At 43.4% G+C, this 16,452-nt stretch overlaps 1 protein-coding gene across 1 annotated transcript; it reads left to right on the top strand.

Annotated features, from left to right (window-relative positions):
* Positions 1–662: 662 nt before the first annotated feature.
* Positions 663–14,546, top strand: pdcd6 (programmed cell death 6). Its single transcript, XM_061758292.1, has 6 exons — positions 663–1,036; positions 4,125–4,186; positions 10,669–10,713; positions 10,878–11,036; positions 13,236–13,345; positions 13,459–14,546. Exons 1-6 carry the CDS (start codon positions 954–956, stop codon positions 13,555–13,557), a joined length of 558 nt encoding a protein of 185 aa, XP_061614276.1. The 5' UTR covers positions 663–953; the 3' UTR covers positions 13,558–14,546.
* Positions 14,547–16,452: the final 1,906 nt, after the last annotated feature.

The raw sequence follows: 16,452 nt of genomic DNA, 5'->3' as shown, positions 1-16,452 counted from the left end.
ATCTGCACCACTATTTTCTATTAGACAGCATGATTATTGCACAGGTGTGCCTTAGGCTGACCACAATAAAAGGCCACTCTGAAATGTGCAGGTTTGCTTTATTGTGAGGGTCTGGGGGGGGGGGGGGGGGGGGTCCGAAAAGCAGTCAGTATCTGGTGTGACCGCCATTTGCCTCACGCAGTCCCATCGGCTGGCGACCAGTTCAGGGTGTACCCCGCCTCCTGCCCGAAGATAGCCGGGATAGACTCCAGCACGCCCGCGAACCTAGTGAGGATAGGCGGTGGATGGATGGATGGTTTAGGCCCTGAATACATTATAGACATGCTAATGGCATAAAAACCCAGTTGGGCTCTGAGATCTGCCGAATCAGATCAGAAAAGCAAACACAAGAGTCCAGAGTAAACAGAGATAAGCAGCTTTTAGCTGCTATGCTGCAGGCAAATGCTCATAGATCTGAAGTCAGGTTAAAAACATTTCCTGGTTTCTCGTGCTTTTTGCAACATTTCTTCCACTTTGAAATCTTTCCTGCACTGTAAGTTGTTTTGAAATGTTATTTTTTTTGATCATGTGTATGAAATGTGCTATATAAATACATTTGATTTGCTTTCATGTTTTTTTTTTTTTTTTTTTTAACAGGAAAATGATACCGATTCCGCTCGAATAATCGTTAAAAGATCTGTTGGATAATACTCGTGCCCATTGTAAATCAATGAAACTTTGAGAAACGCACACACACACACACCTACTTGTACATTTCTAGAAAGACGCCCTAACTTTCTTCTTTCTATTTGTCCGCCGTTAGAATTGCGAGGAAAGCGTGACGTCACGCTGCCCTTCGACGATTGGCCGCGCCCAAACGCGCGAGGCAGGAAGGAAGCGGCAGGCAGAGGCGGCGGAGTGAGTTTCAAGCTACACGCCTGGAAACATCTCCCCCCCGTTTAGCCCTCTTCAAAATGGCATATCACAGCCCCTACAGAGCTCCTCCGCACATAAACGCCCCTCTGGATCAAAGCTTTCTGTGGAGTATCTTCCAGAGGTGAGTACGGCAGAGGCCATAGTCTCATTTGCGACGCCCTTTTCGCTTGACGGCTGCTATTGTGTCGCCGCGTCGTCCTTTGGCTTCATTAGGACGAAGACGTGATTCCTTCAGCTCTCAGTGGGGCTTCCCGGAACTACGTCACTTCCCCAACGGCCGAGTGACGTCATAGGACGACCATTAAATGAGGTTTAGCTCACGGCGTTTCATTGACAGGTAGCGTTGGGAATAAGTCATGCGTTATCGCTGGAATGACGCCATATCTTTTTCGTTTTTAAGTGCTACGAAGTTGCAAGCGGACGCTGCTTTGCTTCACGTCACGGTCTTACGTAATACTGCAGATGCACTGCTTTGTTTCATTGGCAGGCTGCCTTCGGAAAGCTTATGGAGTCGTGGAAAGTCACAGTACCGCGAGACACTTTCACGACGCCGCACAGTCGCATGTCACACGTCACGTGGCGCCTGCTGGCTCGCAAGGCTGACTAAGCTGGAATTCCCTGAGTCACGTGATCCGCGTCAATGGAGCTCAACATACGGGTGTTGGGCCTTTTCGAAAGCCGAATTATTCTCACGACACATTTGCTTTTTACAATCTGGAGCGATGGCACGAGTCAGTCAGTCTTCACAGCGCGCGGCTCGCCGGTTCGAATCCCGGCTCCGACTGTCCGCATGTGCAAGTGTCCCCCCCGGGCGAGACACTGAACCCGAATGTGGGCCCAGCGGGCCTGGCGGCAGTCGCCCACTGGCGTGTGAATGTGAGGCTTCGCGAAGCGTTTCGCGCACTGCGATGGCGTAGATCAACGGTGGCAAAGTCATTTTTGCTGCGGGCCGCATCGCACTTATGGTTTCCTTCGGACGATCGTCACGACTGCGAACACGTATACGATAAATGTACAATTGCCTCATATCGATACACATGCTCCCAAAAATCGATGAATAACTACATTTGAAATCAGAAGTTGTTAATTCAGTTTCTTTCGAAATGGGGATTGGGAACAAAAATGTTTGTAATCAATGTTTTTAAAAGTGAGGACGATTGGCAATGTTGTTATTTTCGCAAGAAACAGGAAGTCGACGCATTGGATTTGCTTTCGCGGGCCGCGTGAATTGATTTGGCGGGCCGGACGTGGGGGGCCTTGGGTTTGACACCTGGGGTGTAGCGAAAGTGCAGTTCACACGCGTTTCAATGGACGTGGCACCCACTGAGTCATGAATAAGCAGACGGCTAGTGGTACCGTTCATAGTTTTTCAAAATGTACCCAGGCCTTTTAAGAATCAAGAGCGGGAGACCGTGACGGTGTGGGATGTGTCCCGTCCGCCGGCATAAAAGGGGAACAGATTTTCCATTCTGCTTGACCTAACAGCCGAACAGGACAAAAAAAGAGCGAGAGACAGATTGAAGTGGATTTAGAAGCACAGCGTTGCTTGTTTTCAAAGACTTTTTTTTTGCTCTCTTTTGCGCCGTTCTGCTGGTGTGAATACAGGGCAGTGCCAACGTTCGGTCCAAAGCATGCCGCCCAAAAGTCATGCTGAAGGTAGTACAGGCCAATGCTTAACGTTTTCATTGTCAGACTGTCGAGTGGAAAACAAAGCAACCTCAGGTGGTTCTCCGATTACGGCGGTCCTGACATAAATTGTGAATTTTCCCCAATGTGGGACTAATAAAGATGATCTCATTTTGTTATCTAATACAACATGATGAGCTCGCCAACATAACACGGCAAATGAAGGCTTGCTCAATTATTGTCATAACTGACTTGAGTTCATTCATTTGATTATTTTCAGGGTCAAGAAGTGTTTGTTCATACATATATTTGCTGTCATTCTCACTTTGCAACTGTGTTAGCGTAGATTAGTGATCAACTATGGCCCATTCCGACTGAAATGCGGGTTACGCCGCGGCCAAAAGGACGGAACGCTATCTAGATAGCCGTCATGCATTTTCCAACCTGACCAGTTCCTGATAGGAAATAGTTTCCACCCTGCTCAAGACATAGCTTTGAAGTTCTTTTCCAGTAGAACTACCAGATGCTTGTCTGTCAATGCTCCAGGCCAAGAGCTTCTTGATGTCTTGCATTTTGGGGTCATTGGGAAGGAGGATGAGCTTGGGTCAAAAGTGGCAGAACAAAATGGCAGGACAGTCAGGGCTTTGACTTGGCTTGTCACTGTTTGGTCAAGGTTGGGTATCAAGCAACTACCAGAACCTGGCCTCACCTCCACAAAGTGCTCCTTTGTGGTTCTAACCTGAGGGTTGTTTTGCTTTCCAAGGACAACAATGTATGCTTTAGTGTGTGTGTGTGTGTGTGTGTGTGTGTGTGTTTGGGTGGGCGGGGGTGGGGGTGTTGGCTTGAACCCCTCGAGCACAAGTAGAGCACATAACATTGAGAAAAGCCACAGATCCTGCAGACACGGTGATACAACCAGCCATAAAGTGTCACACACACGCACACACACGAGTGGAAAATCTGCCCGCAAAGTATGCACTGGGCTGGGTCGACTTCTTTTTTAAAAAAATTTTTTACATTTACATTTTTTTTCAACGGAGAGGTTTCCCCAGCTCCTCCCCTTCCTCCTGCGCTGGAATTCAGAATGTTTGTCAGTTAAGCGCTCTGTTGACGTGTTGCTAAGGAACAACTGAGTCCCATTTTTTTGGGTAAGGCAAACTTTCCTGACTGTCAGGCAGTGTGAGGCCCACAGGCCGCGTCAATGACTTCTTCATCATATAATGACTCGGCTGATGTTGGGTCATGAGACTGTGACACAGAATTCACAACTATTTTTGTTCAGAACAAGTGTGTGTGGGGGGGGGGGGGGGGGGGGGGGGGGGATCTGAACCACTTTTTTTTTTTTTTTTTTTTTTTTTTACTGTAATTTGGATGACCACATTGAATACAGGTAGACTTTGACTGAGGTCTGCTCATTTTCGAATAATAATATGGTGGGACTTTGATGCTTGAACACAATTGGGATGGTGGATTATATATAAATATATAAAATGTTTCAGTGGTTAACCTGCGATTTGTTCTGGAGTGTAAAGTTGTTCATGCGGACGATAGCTAATCTGTGCTTTCCTCTCCTCTCTCCGCAGGGTTGACAAGGACCGCAGTGGGGTGATATCGGATTCCGAGCTCCAGCAGGCATTATCCAATGGTATGCACGCGTGTTTGACTCTTTCCTTCCCATCTTTCCTTTCTCTCCCGGTTTGATCTATTTCGCCACAGAGCATACAGTGGGGCAAAAACGTATTTAGTCAGCCACCCATTGTGCCAAGTTCTCCCACTGAAAAAGTTGACAGAGGTGTGTAATTTTCATAATAGGTATACCTCACCTATAAGAGACAAAATGAGGGGGGGGGGGGGGGGGAATCCAGAAAATCCAATTGTCTGATTTTTAAATACTTTTATTAACAAATTAAGGTGGGAAATAAGTATTTGGTCACCTAAAATGAAGCAAGATTTCTGGCTCTTATAGACCTGTAACTTCTTCTTTAAGAGGCTCCTGTGTCCTCCACTCGTTACCTGTATTAATGGCACCAGTTTGAACTCAATATCAGTATAAAAGACACCTGTCCACAACCTCAACAGTCACACTCCAAAGTCCATTGTGGCCAAGACCAAAGAGCTGTCAAAGGACACCAGAAACAAAATTGTAGACCTGCACCAGGCTGGGAAGACTGAATCTGCAATAGGTAAGCAGCTTGCTGTGAAGAAATCAACCGTGGGAGCAATTATTTTAAAATGGAAGACTTACAAGACCACTGATAATCTCCTTCGAACTGGGGCTCCACGCAAGAGTAAACCCCGCGGGGTCAAATTGATCACAAGAACGGTGATCCCAGAACCACACGGGGGGACCTAATGAATGACCTGGCTACCATCAGTAAAACACTACGCTGCCAGGGCCTCAAATCCCGCAGTGCAGGACCTGTCCCCCTGCTGAAGCCAGTACATGTCCAGGCCCGTCTGAAGTTTGCTAGAGAGCATTTAGATGATCCAGAAGAGGACTGGGAGAATGTCATATGGTCAGATGAAACCAAAATAGAACTTTTTGGTAAAAACTCAACTTGTCGTGTTTGGAGGAGAAAGAATGCAGAGTTGCATCCAAAGAAAATGACAGACCTCTGTCATCTTTTTAAGTGGGTGAACTTGCACAATTGGTGGCTGACTAAATACTTTTTTGCCCCACTGTGCGTGTGTCAAACTGCCAGCCAATTTGCAATTTTCAATCAGGGTGTGACACATTCACCACCACCAAGGGTAGCAGGTATTTAATTGTGCTTTACACAAGAATAAAGAACAGGTTCCGACATTAAAGCAAAGAAAATGGAAAGTTTTCATTTATTATTATTTGAACTTTAACCGAAAAGCCTCACTTTCCTTTATGTTTTCAGGCTTATTTGCAACATATTTTCAATTTGTATAATTTTAAGATATTTTTAGGCAGAGCAAAAATACGACCTAAGGTGTGCTTTGGGTTTTCGCTGTGTGCAGAGGTGGACTGGCCGTCGGGCATCCCGGGCAAATGCCCAGTGGGCTCCAAGTCCTTTGCGGTCGATTGTGATAGTTTTAATTTCTTCATTTTTTTCATTTTTTTTTTTCTTTGCATGTTTTTCCTCAGAGACCGGCCCACAATATAGAGGCGGCGGCCCATTGGTCCGTTTTCAATATAGACAGTCAATTCAACCAATCAGACAGAATATAGGGCAAAAGCGGCCCAAAGTGTTGCGGAAACATAGGGGCTGGCCCATTTATTTTTTTTTTTTTTAGCAAAAGGTATGCAGAATTAAAATAAGATTAAGTCAGTGTCAAGTGCTTTTAAGACATATTTGCTTTGCATGAGTTCACAAAGAAGCCCTGTTTCTGTTTCATACAAAATGTATGTTATTGCCTTTTTAACCTGAAGCCTGAGCTGCTATGTCTGGGGAATTCAGGAAATAAATATTAGAGATGCTTTCAATAACAGCGCTAAAAGATTCAATTGAACTTAACAGAGCGTACAAAAGTGGTGGAGTAACAAAAGACGTCTGCTCATGTTGAGTGAATGTACTTATTTGCGTTCCATAATTGTCGTGCTCTGCTAATTATGAGGGGCTGGTCTAAGCCCAAAACGCCAGGGCTTCATTTTTTGTATTGATCGTTTTAAATTCTAGTGCCACCCTGCCTGTGTTTTATTCTTAGCAGTTTTCATCACTGCCGCTATCACTTCTTTACACACTGCTGCTTCCCCCCCCCCCCCCCCCCCCCCCCCCCCCCCCCCCCCCCCTTTGATTGAAACCACTGCTAACCCTCAGAAGAAAAGATTATTATTATATTTGTTGCAGTGCGACCAATAAGCAGGCGAAAAGTTTACCGGTGTTTCTTCAAATAGAACACTCGACGTGAGATCAAAGCTGGCTCAGTTTGGTTCTGTGAGGCGTGTGGAACTTAAACGGCGTATCATCCATCAGGCCCGTGAGCGATTGAAAATGTTTCAACGATTTAAAATGCTTTGTTGTGGGGAAAGCAAGAATGGTCTATCTTAATTGTCATAAAGTGAAGTTTTTGAGGATTTACAACTAAGCCCAAAGGATTCATTACCTGGCCAAATGTTCAGCTAAAGTCAATCTCTATTAATTGAATGGTGGTTACCTTTCGGCTATAAATGGCGCAAGGAAATGGCGAAAGTGAACTGGAGCATGTTGTATTAAGGGATCCATTCATCCATTTTCTGTTTCTTGTCCTCGTTAGGTTCTCAGTAAGCTAAAGTAAGCTTGCTAGATCGGTATCAGCCGATGATTAGCATTCTACGCAGATCGGCTTTAATGTCATAATTTGGCTCCGAAAAAGACTAACTCCGCGTCACCGCGTGTACAGTATATTTGAATCCAATCCAAAGGCTAGTTTATTTTTAGCCTGTCGCGTGTCTTTTGAAATCTTGTATTCCGATACCACCGCATCCCATTTTTTTACGATCATTGGGCTTTAGCTTGTCAATTCAAATGCGACCGGATACACCCGTTACCGTGGAAATAAGCGTGGAGGTGAGCTGTAGCAGCTTTGACAGAAGCCATTATCAGACTGTGCGTTGGGCCGCACACTGATTAGTGTATGCGAGTGCGTGTGTGTGCATTGCACGTGTGGGATTGTTACGCATGCAATGTTTATCTGCATGGATTACACGGGTTATTTATGACCCTTTTTTTTTTTTTTTTTTTTTTTTTCTTGTGGAATTTGTTTACACTCATCTATGAAGGACAATGAGCGCGCACATTTTTTTTTTTTTTTTTTAACACATATGCTTTTTTTTGTGGCTCACTCCTAGTTCAGAGATGGGTTCCTCTCGTCTTGGGATTCTTTCAATTGTCCTGACCCACTTTGTGTCTTCTCAAGTAGTTTGTCACCTGAAGGTGTGTGCCAGTTTTTATTCCAAAAGGATGACACGTTTTCCGTTGTTCGAGCTCCATGACAAGCTTTGTCGTGGCCAATCATTTGTTTTGTTTGTATGCACTTACAGGACATTAAAGATCATCTTCTCTTTCCAGATTTGTCCTCCTCTCCTGCACTCCCAGATTTATGCTCCTTCTCGCGTCATTTGTTTGAACACACAAGCGGTTTATAGCGACTGAAATTGCTGACGAGAGCTCACCTGTTCTAGGCGCTTGTTTTCTACTACTCGTACCATACTCTTGTTAACTGGAATTAGGCGTTTGGGACATGAATTTGCACATTGGCCAAGGCCATTTTAGTGAGGATTATAGAAACTGAATGAAAAAGACCAGAAGAACTCCATGCTTCGTACTCCCCAATCTGTACTTTGACTTTGGAGGTTCCACTGTGTCCGCTTTGTCCGCAATTGGCAAAAGTTTCATCTGCATGCCACTCTCGTGACATATGGTCCTTATAGTGTTGGTTAAAAAAAAAAAACCCACCAAAACTTTTCCATGATACCGTTAATCTCTATTGGCGTTTTTGTGTTTCCACGGTTGTGGGCGATCGCCAGTGGTTACGAGTGGCTGGATTCCCCGAGCGAAAGCTGCCGTTCCGTCACACTCAACTTGACGGGCGTTTATTTCGGGTGGCATCTTCGAAATGTCGGCGTGTATGAGTGAACTCACTCTGCCATGTTTGCAAATTTGTGTTTAGATGGGAAGTCTGGACAAGACGTTTATGGCGCCGCATGCTTTAATGACTTTCACGCGTCCAGGGTGTTTGTACAAGCGACCTACTGAGCACCATACCAGCCGTTCTGTACACATCGGCTTACGTACAAATTTGTGCGTGCGTGCGTGCGTATGTACACGTGCGTGCGCACACACTGCGGTCACATCATCCTGTTTTCCTGCAGCCCTCCCCTTCCTCTTCACCTCTCCCTCCATCCAACCCCGTGAGAGAGCCTAGTGTGAAGCACAGTGAGTGTATTGTCCCACTCAGATTTTCCTCAAGCAAGAAAAGTGTGTCATTGGAAGCGTTTGTGTGATTGAATTGGTCACAGCATGGCCTCCTTTGCCTCTAAACCTAAATACATTAAAAAAAAAAAAAAAATAGTAGTGAGACTCGATTAAAATAATCAAATTATTGGAGGCTTTTTATTATTTTATTATTGCCCACAGGGGTGGGCAAACGTTTTGGCTCAGGGGCCAAGCCAAGACCAGATGCTTTCATTTAAAAAAAAAAAAAACAAAAAAAAATTGTTTTGTTAATACTTAAGATTGACTTTTAATGGGAACAGTGTTGTTTTGTTGATGAGCTTTTTTTTGACAGTGTATCAAAGTCTGGTGTTTAGTTTTGTGCTCTGTCCATTCAAAAATCAATATAACGCACTTGTGTTCGTTGCCCATGACATACGCCTGCCCATACCATGACCCCACCCCACCCCGCCGCCACCGTGGGCCACTCGATCCACAACGCTGACATCAGCAAAGCGCTCACCCACGCTGTCTGCCATCTGCCCCCGAACAGCGAAAACCGGGATTCATCCGTGAAGCGAACGCCTCTCCAACGTGCCAGGCGCCATCGAATGTGAGCACTCGCCCGCTCGAGTCGGTTACGACGACGTGCTGCAGTCAGGTCGACGAGGACGACGAGCATGCAGACGGTTTCTGACAGTCCATTTTATTTGCATCATGTTTTGCAACCTGGTGGCCGATTGATGCTCTGTAAAATGACTTTCTTGACACAAAATGCGGAGTAGGCCACTTGGGGCCACTATTTTCCCTTCCCGCGATATCCAAATTCCGTCTATCTCCGACTTGGTCGCTCCTTTCTCCATCCGCTGTTGTTTTTCTGTTGTCTCTTGGAGTTCTTTTATTTCTGCTGAGCCTCCCGGTATTTGTGAATTGTTTGATAATGTGCAGCCTGCTTGGCTGCTGAGTCAGCACTGGCGTTAGTTACCATGTGCCTCAAATGTGTCAACTTTGACGAGTGCGAGCGCATAAGGTCATTTTACAGATTCTGCTAATTCGAGGAGCAACTTTTCACCAGTGTGCCTGTAGCGGTCAGGAAATCGGTTCTTTGCCAAGCAGCCACAGGCAGAGCCTGTGTACATGTCTACAGTCTTACCTTCCGCCATAGAGTTCTGCTGACTTGGCCGAGTGTGGTGGTGGTGGTGGTGGTAGTTTTTCTGCTTCAAGGATTGAAAACACATTCTCTTCTCCTATATTTGGTGTCGTGATTGCATATGACGAGACGTCTCGGTCAAAATGACCGTGCCCATCTGTAAACGATGTCATGTCTGGGTTTTGCTGTGGTGTGCTTTGTACTCTGATTCTTTGTGCCAATTCTTCTTCCGTGACTGCCTCACAATTGTGTGACAAAAGGTGCGTTCCACAGTATCGCAGAATTTAGCGCAGTGGAGCCTGCTGTTGTGAGCAAACCTGAGGGGCCTAACCATTGTCGCAAAATCGGGAACAAAATTGTGGCTATAATTTGCCAGGCCTAGGAAAGACTGACAAAGCTAGAGGAGATGTTGTTTTGACCCTTGTCAGCCGCTGTGTAATGCGTGACGTATTGGAATCCATGTGCCTCGATGGCCCCAACAGTCTTCAATGATTACAATATATTAGACATAGTGTTCAACCTGGGAATGTGTTTGTGGTTTCCAGGAGGGGGAAAAAGCTCATGTGATTTACAAATAATCATGGGAGCAACCAGTCCTGTCTCTGGGTCAGGCTCCAGCTCACCCATGACCCTATGGAGGACAAGCACTAAAGAAGATGGGTGGCTGGATATTCTTTTAACCTCGGGCCTGTATTTTAGGACGTATTGTGAAGTGTATTGCCATAGGCTTACAAACCCATTTACCCCGTAGGGCTAGTTAAGCACCGTACTGGCTCGGCTTGGCTGAGCTCCGTTCGGGTCTACTTGCGCAAGTCTTCCAAAGCGGAAACTGCAAAAAACATCAGTCAGAATGAGACAATCGGACAAATTAAGCAACGGAGGAGAGCGAGGGGGTCCTGTATTGACTTCAACTTAACCTAAGTAAGGAGACCAAATGTAGCCAAGAGGAGACTGGAGGAGAATACTGCCGCATCCAGAGTTAAGGCACAACAACACCATATGTTAGCGTGTGTTTTGTTTGCCATTTCTGTACCGTAATGTCAAAATATCGCACAATTGACAAACAGAAAAGTTGCATTTATTCATCTCTCTTCTCAGGCACGTGGACACCGTTCAACCCTGTGACCGTGCGCTCCATAATATGTAAGTCTCTCATGATGTGGCTGCTCGCTTCTACACAACTGGCTTTTGTACACTTGTCTGTGTTTGGATGTGTGTGTGCCATGGCAACTGAATAAACCTTTACAGTACGAGCTAATGAATGTGCGTTTTTTTTGTCCTAAACACCTCCTCTTGCTGTCCTTCAGCCATGTTTGACAGGGAAAATAAGGGTGGGGTGAACTTCAACGAGTTTGCCGGCGTGTGGAAGTACATCACGGACTGGCAAAACATCTTTCGAACCTATGACAGGGACAACTCGGGCTTCATCGACAAGACCGAGCTCAAACAGGCACTGACCGGCTTCGGTGAGCTGCAAAGTATGCTTTGGTATTTTCATTTGGTTTGTGTGGTGGAGGGCTCCTCCGCTTCTTCTGTCAACAACTTTTTCCCAGCAGGCCTAAAGGTTAGATGTAGCACTTTGACGGAGCTGGGTGTTTGTATTTACTCACACGGTCATTTGTAAGAATCTTAGACTGACAGTGTATTTTTGTCAATACTTAACATACCTTTTGGGTAACACACCTCATAATGACATGAAAAAAGATAATTTTCAAGATTCAAAATAGATTAAGAAATCTCATTGAGGGTAACTTTAGGCTATAATTGTTGCTATAGTTAAGCATTGAGCAAAGGCTGTGAATATTTAATACATTTGCACAAAAAAAATCCCAAAACCTTTTTCCATGTTGCCTCATGGGGTGTTGTGCACTGTATACGTCCAATATTCAAAATTCATTTTACAGGAGTAGATGAACAAATGTTTGTCTCTTTAAAAGGCAAGCCCATGTGTCTCGTTTGTGACGGGGGGCGGGGGTGAAAAATGCCAATCTTGATGGTCATTGCAGCTCGACATCCTGTTAAATCGCATTGGAGATCGAGTGCAAAATACAGAACTAGTCAGGTCCAAAGGAAATCACATTTTGTGATGTAGTTGAGGATCCTGACAGTTCTTGCAACTGTTGACTCTTTTTGTGGTCTCATTATTATGCTAGAGGTATTATCTGGTTGTATTTGCGTTTTGAAAATCATCAACTCAAAGAAAAAGCCCACAAATGCTCAGGATATACTAGTACATGCATCCGTTTTCTATAGCGCTTGTCCTCATTAGGGTTAGATAATGTCTTTTGCGGTGCCGTCATTGATCGGAAGCCGATCAGCATAAAATGCTAAATATCGGCCGATACTGATTAGCCCGATCAAATCAGTGTAAGGTCTAGTAAATATAAACAAATACTTGAAATTGTTTCAACTGTGGGCCCTGAATCTATAATCTATGAAAGTTGAACTTTTTGAACTGAATTATGGAAATAAAGAAACTTTTCCATCATGTTAAAATTTTTTTGGAAAGGATCTGTATGTGTCCTGCGATTGTTCTGGCGAACAGTTCAGGGTGTTCCCGGCCTCTCGTCCGAAGATAGCTGGGATAGGCTCCAGCACGCCCGCGATCCTAGTGAGAGTACGCGGTTTGGAAAATGGATGGATGAATGAATGATCAGAGGTGGGTGGAGTAGCCAAATATTGTACTCGAGTAAGAGTATTGTTACTTTAGAACAGGTGTGTCAAACTCATTTTTGTCGCGGGCCACATTGTAGTCACGGTTTGCCTCAGAGGGCCGTTGACTGTGAAACCATATAAATGTTTGGTCACCTCAGAATATTATTACATACACACAACAAATTGATGGATACCTTGTTTTGAAATCAGAAGTCAAAGCAAAATAGTTTGTTCAAGTATTGTTCAAGTTCCTGTAAACAGAAAATGCTTGCAATGTCTCAACAATACTATTTATTGTTATTATTTCATGAGAATTTGAGCAAGAATCATGGAAGTTGACACAGATGATTTGCTTTCGCGGGCCACAGGAAATGACTTGGCGGGCCAGATTTGGCCCCCGGGCCTTGAGTTTGACACCCATGCTTTAGAATATGACTCAATTTAAAGTAAAACAAGTTGAGAGTAAGAAAGTACCCAGTCAAAAAACTACTTGAGTAAAGTAAAAAAAATAAATCCCAGCATGAACATCAAATAAAATAATAATAACAAAATAATATATGGGAATACGCAGACCTGCCACTATTTCAGTTTTTCAACTGCCCAAAAACACATGCATACACCATCGAAATCTATAATCGTGTCATGTTTTGAACATTTTTCAATGACCCTAGGAAGGCCTTCATAAAAACTAACATGGCCCCATATTCGGAAATACTAAAAGGTTCCCCACTGCTACACTAACTGATAAAGTTGCGTTTTAAAAGTCAGAGATAGGGTAATTTAGTCGCAAGCCATCATAAAAAATGGGTGGGTCGTGTCAAGAAGGGCAACTGGCGTAAAAAGTACACGCCAAACAAATCATGCAAGTAACTTGCTGTGGTGACCTTTGACGGGATAAGCCAAAAGTCTCAGGAAAGAGATGTTCATTTAACTGTGTATTTTATTTTTTAGTGGTGAGGATTTTAGCCCCTGTCATGACACCAACTCGGGTAACTTTTTGCTGTGCGCAGGGTATCGTCTATCGGATCAGTTCTACGGTACGCTGATCGAAAAGTTTGATCGACAGAGGAAGGGACAGGTGGCCTTTGATGACTTCATCCAGTGCTGTATTGTACTGCAGGTGACTTCATCATCCAAAAGCATCCAAACATCACATTTCTTTTTTTTTTTTTTTTTTTTTTTTTTTCTCTCTCTCCCCCACTTAAGTAAATTGCTTTTTACTCTCTTCCACAGAGGTTGACTGATGTTTTCAGGAGGTACGACACAGACCAGGATGGCTGGATCCAGGTGTCCTATGAACAGTATCTATCCATGGTCTTTAATATAGTATAATGGCACACAGGGGCAGCGAAGAGGAGCACAACTAACTGCACAGAACTGTGCCAAAAAGCTACCGGCACTTCCTGGATGTCCGTCACGGTGGACACGACAAGATTTTTTCCCCCCAAACTCTATGATAGCTGCCCCTACGTTGGGCGCCCTCACGCAAATTTATACCAATGACATAAAAGAAAAAATATCCGAGGTTTGTCAGAAAGGTTTCGGGACTGCAACACTGCAGGATCTCTGCAGATGTGCTGGTTGATCATCTGCCGGCCAAACATTAAGATGAGAACTCAGAGTTTGTAGTTGGGTTTTGTGACGCCAGTCCCGGAACCTTTCTGACACAGCTCGTATAGGGGGCTCTTGTCTGAATTTTTTAGTTTTTATTATTATTATTTTTTGTCACGTCGACAAGGTGCAAGTACAAACTTTGATGTATTTAAAAAAAAATATATATATTTCTTGTAGTGTTTTGCTTCAGGACCAGTCTTCATTTATATCTGTACTCTGCATTCCAGATTAAGGATTAATTAACTGTTGGCACAATGTCTTTTTTTTTTTTTTTTTTGTCAGTCAGTCTTGTTTGTTTATTGTCATTTTAATGTCTTAACTTTTGTTAACAGACTCATTAAAAATTGATTGTTAATATGCTATAATCAATCGCATGCTTTTCAGGGAATTTTAACCCTCCAATTGTAGCATGCTCTTCCCCTTTCTCTCGTCTCTTTCCTTTTGTTTAAAGCCATGTTTACGAATACTGTGAAAGCAGAGCTGCGTTCTGCTTTAAAATTGATATGCCAGCTTACATGCAATATTTGTACAAACTTAGTTTTTAAACATCAAATGTTATGGGTAGAGGGTGAGCATAACGCTGTATTGCTTGATTTTTATTTTTTTTAAATTTTTTATTTGTTTTGTGCATGATGCCTTAATGAAGTGATTAAAAAAACAACACAAAAAACTGAACTCTTTTAATTAAAAAAAAAAAAAAAAAAAGGAAACAAAATACTGTGTGAATTTTTCCCCCCCAAATGCTGGTCAACCACGCGTGAAAACAAATGCAACTCGGTTCAATGACACCCACTGCTGTTTGTTTTGAGTTCTTACCACTGCAATGCGTCACAGTGTTGAAACCGGAACTTTTGTGTTATGGCCTTGATTTCCGTAGGGAATTTAACGTGTTGCACGTTCACAGTTGCAACTTATTTACGTCAAGGGCTTAATTAAGACGGACCTTTTGTATCATGTTGTTATTATTTTTGGAAATATAGTTATAGCTATAGTTGTCATTTTAAGTTTTTATTCTTCTGTGACTTTTGACAATGTATCTAAAACTTGTTGGAACGGGAGTGTATCGAAATACTCTTTATGGATTGGCAGTAAAGAAACACCTGGCACCAATAAAGTCCTTCTGCAGCACAACGAAAGGTAAACACATTAGGAATTTTTACGTTTGTTTTTAAATATTCCAACCAGTCGTAGAGCATGTCAAAGCAAACGAATATTAGTTGGATCTAACATACAAGTTTACAGGTTAGAGGAAGAAATTGAGGCCATATAATATAGGTATGTGCATAATTTTTGGAAGTTTAATTGATTTACATGAGACCCGCATTATTGGAGCGATCTTTTAAAGACGATTCCGCTGATGTAAGTGTACTCCTGCTGGAGCCTCTATACACCCTGCTCTCCTCAGGGGTGTCAAACTCGTTTGAGTTCCTGGGCCGCATTCACCCCAATTAGATCTCAAGTGGGCTGGACCAGTATATATCAGTGGCCTTATAAGCTATAAATAAATCTTTTTTTTTTTTTTTTACGATTTACAAACAAAACAAAAAACATTATTACAACTGAATTCAGGAAAGTAAACAATACGTGCAATTCCATTAATATTATGAATCAGTATTTTCATTTACAGTTGCAACTGACAGATTTATAAACTATGTACCTTTTTATGAGAGCTTATTTATCCACCCATCCATTTTCTGTACTGCTAGGGTCGCAGGCGTGCAGGGGCCTATCCCAGCCATCTTCGGGTACACCCTGAAGCCTCATGAAGCACCGAGGCTTTCCTCACAATTCTCAACAAGCTTCAACACTTCAGTGACGGTGACATCTGGTGGACAACTGAAGCCATGGCAACCTCTACAGAGCACGACTGAAGCACCATGACAGCAATAAAAGTAGGCTTTACACGATCGGGATTTTTGGGGCCGATCACAAGATGGAGCAATGCGTCTATTTTCATGACTTGTTCATTTATTGTATATACTTGTGTACTGTATCCATCCATCCATCCATCCATCCATCCATTTTCTGTACAGCTCATCCTCACAAGGGGTGCGGGCGTGCTCAAATTATTCTCTAGCATTTTAGACAAAAGTGAAAACACCAATGACTTCTAGGGGGCATTCAAGGATTGGCCACTGACATAAATGTAGGTCAAATCAACATTACATGACAGAAATAATGGGTGCTAATTTACTGTAATTACATTATTTTATTGCAATTCAATTACTTGAATAAATACTGTTAATGACATGCTTACGCTAACTATATGGACTGGTGTTGTACAGAGTTCCGAGTCCCTTTGACTTATTTTGAAATGTTTAATTCCCCCCCACGCTGCGTTGCTTAAAAATCAATATGGTGTGTACCCAACTTAAGCGGAGGTGCAGCGTTATCATTTGCTAACAGTGTTATCGGCGTTAGATTTTCGAAGTGAAGCAGTCCCTTGCGTGGTGTGTGGCCTCATTTAACAGGTGAGGGAAGTGTCGCTGTTGCAGGGAAACAAAAGCAATACAAAGTGGCATCATTCATGATTACTTTTTCTGGAATGCATTCGTCAAAATTAACACACGCGAGCCGAATTGGAACGTTTCTAGAAATGACGAATACAAAAGT

The sequence above is a fragment of the Phyllopteryx taeniolatus genome, chromosome 20, assembly GCF_024500385.1.
Source record: "Phyllopteryx taeniolatus isolate TA_2022b chromosome 20, UOR_Ptae_1.2, whole genome shotgun sequence".
In the NCBI taxonomy this organism is placed as follows: Eukaryota; Metazoa; Chordata; class Actinopteri; order Syngnathiformes; family Syngnathidae; genus Phyllopteryx; species Phyllopteryx taeniolatus.
Note: the sequence above shows the minus strand (reverse complement) of the source record. Positions and strands in the feature narration are given on the sequence as shown.

What these genes read in the sequence shown, in the direction of transcription:
- pdcd6 (XM_061758292.1), top strand. Translation starts at nt 954, where the DNA reads ATGGCATATCACAGCCCCTACAGAGCTCCTCCGCACATAAACGCCCCT. An exon ending in CCAGCAGGCATTATCCAATG is followed by an intron (nt 4,187 to 10,668) that starts GTATGCACGCGT and finishes CTCTCTTCTCAG; the next exon opens with GCACGTGGACACCGTTCAAC. An exon ending in GACCGTGCGCTCCATAATAT is followed by an intron (nt 10,714 to 10,877) that starts GTAAGTCTCTCA and finishes GCTGTCCTTCAG; the next exon opens with CCATGTTTGACAGGGAAAAT.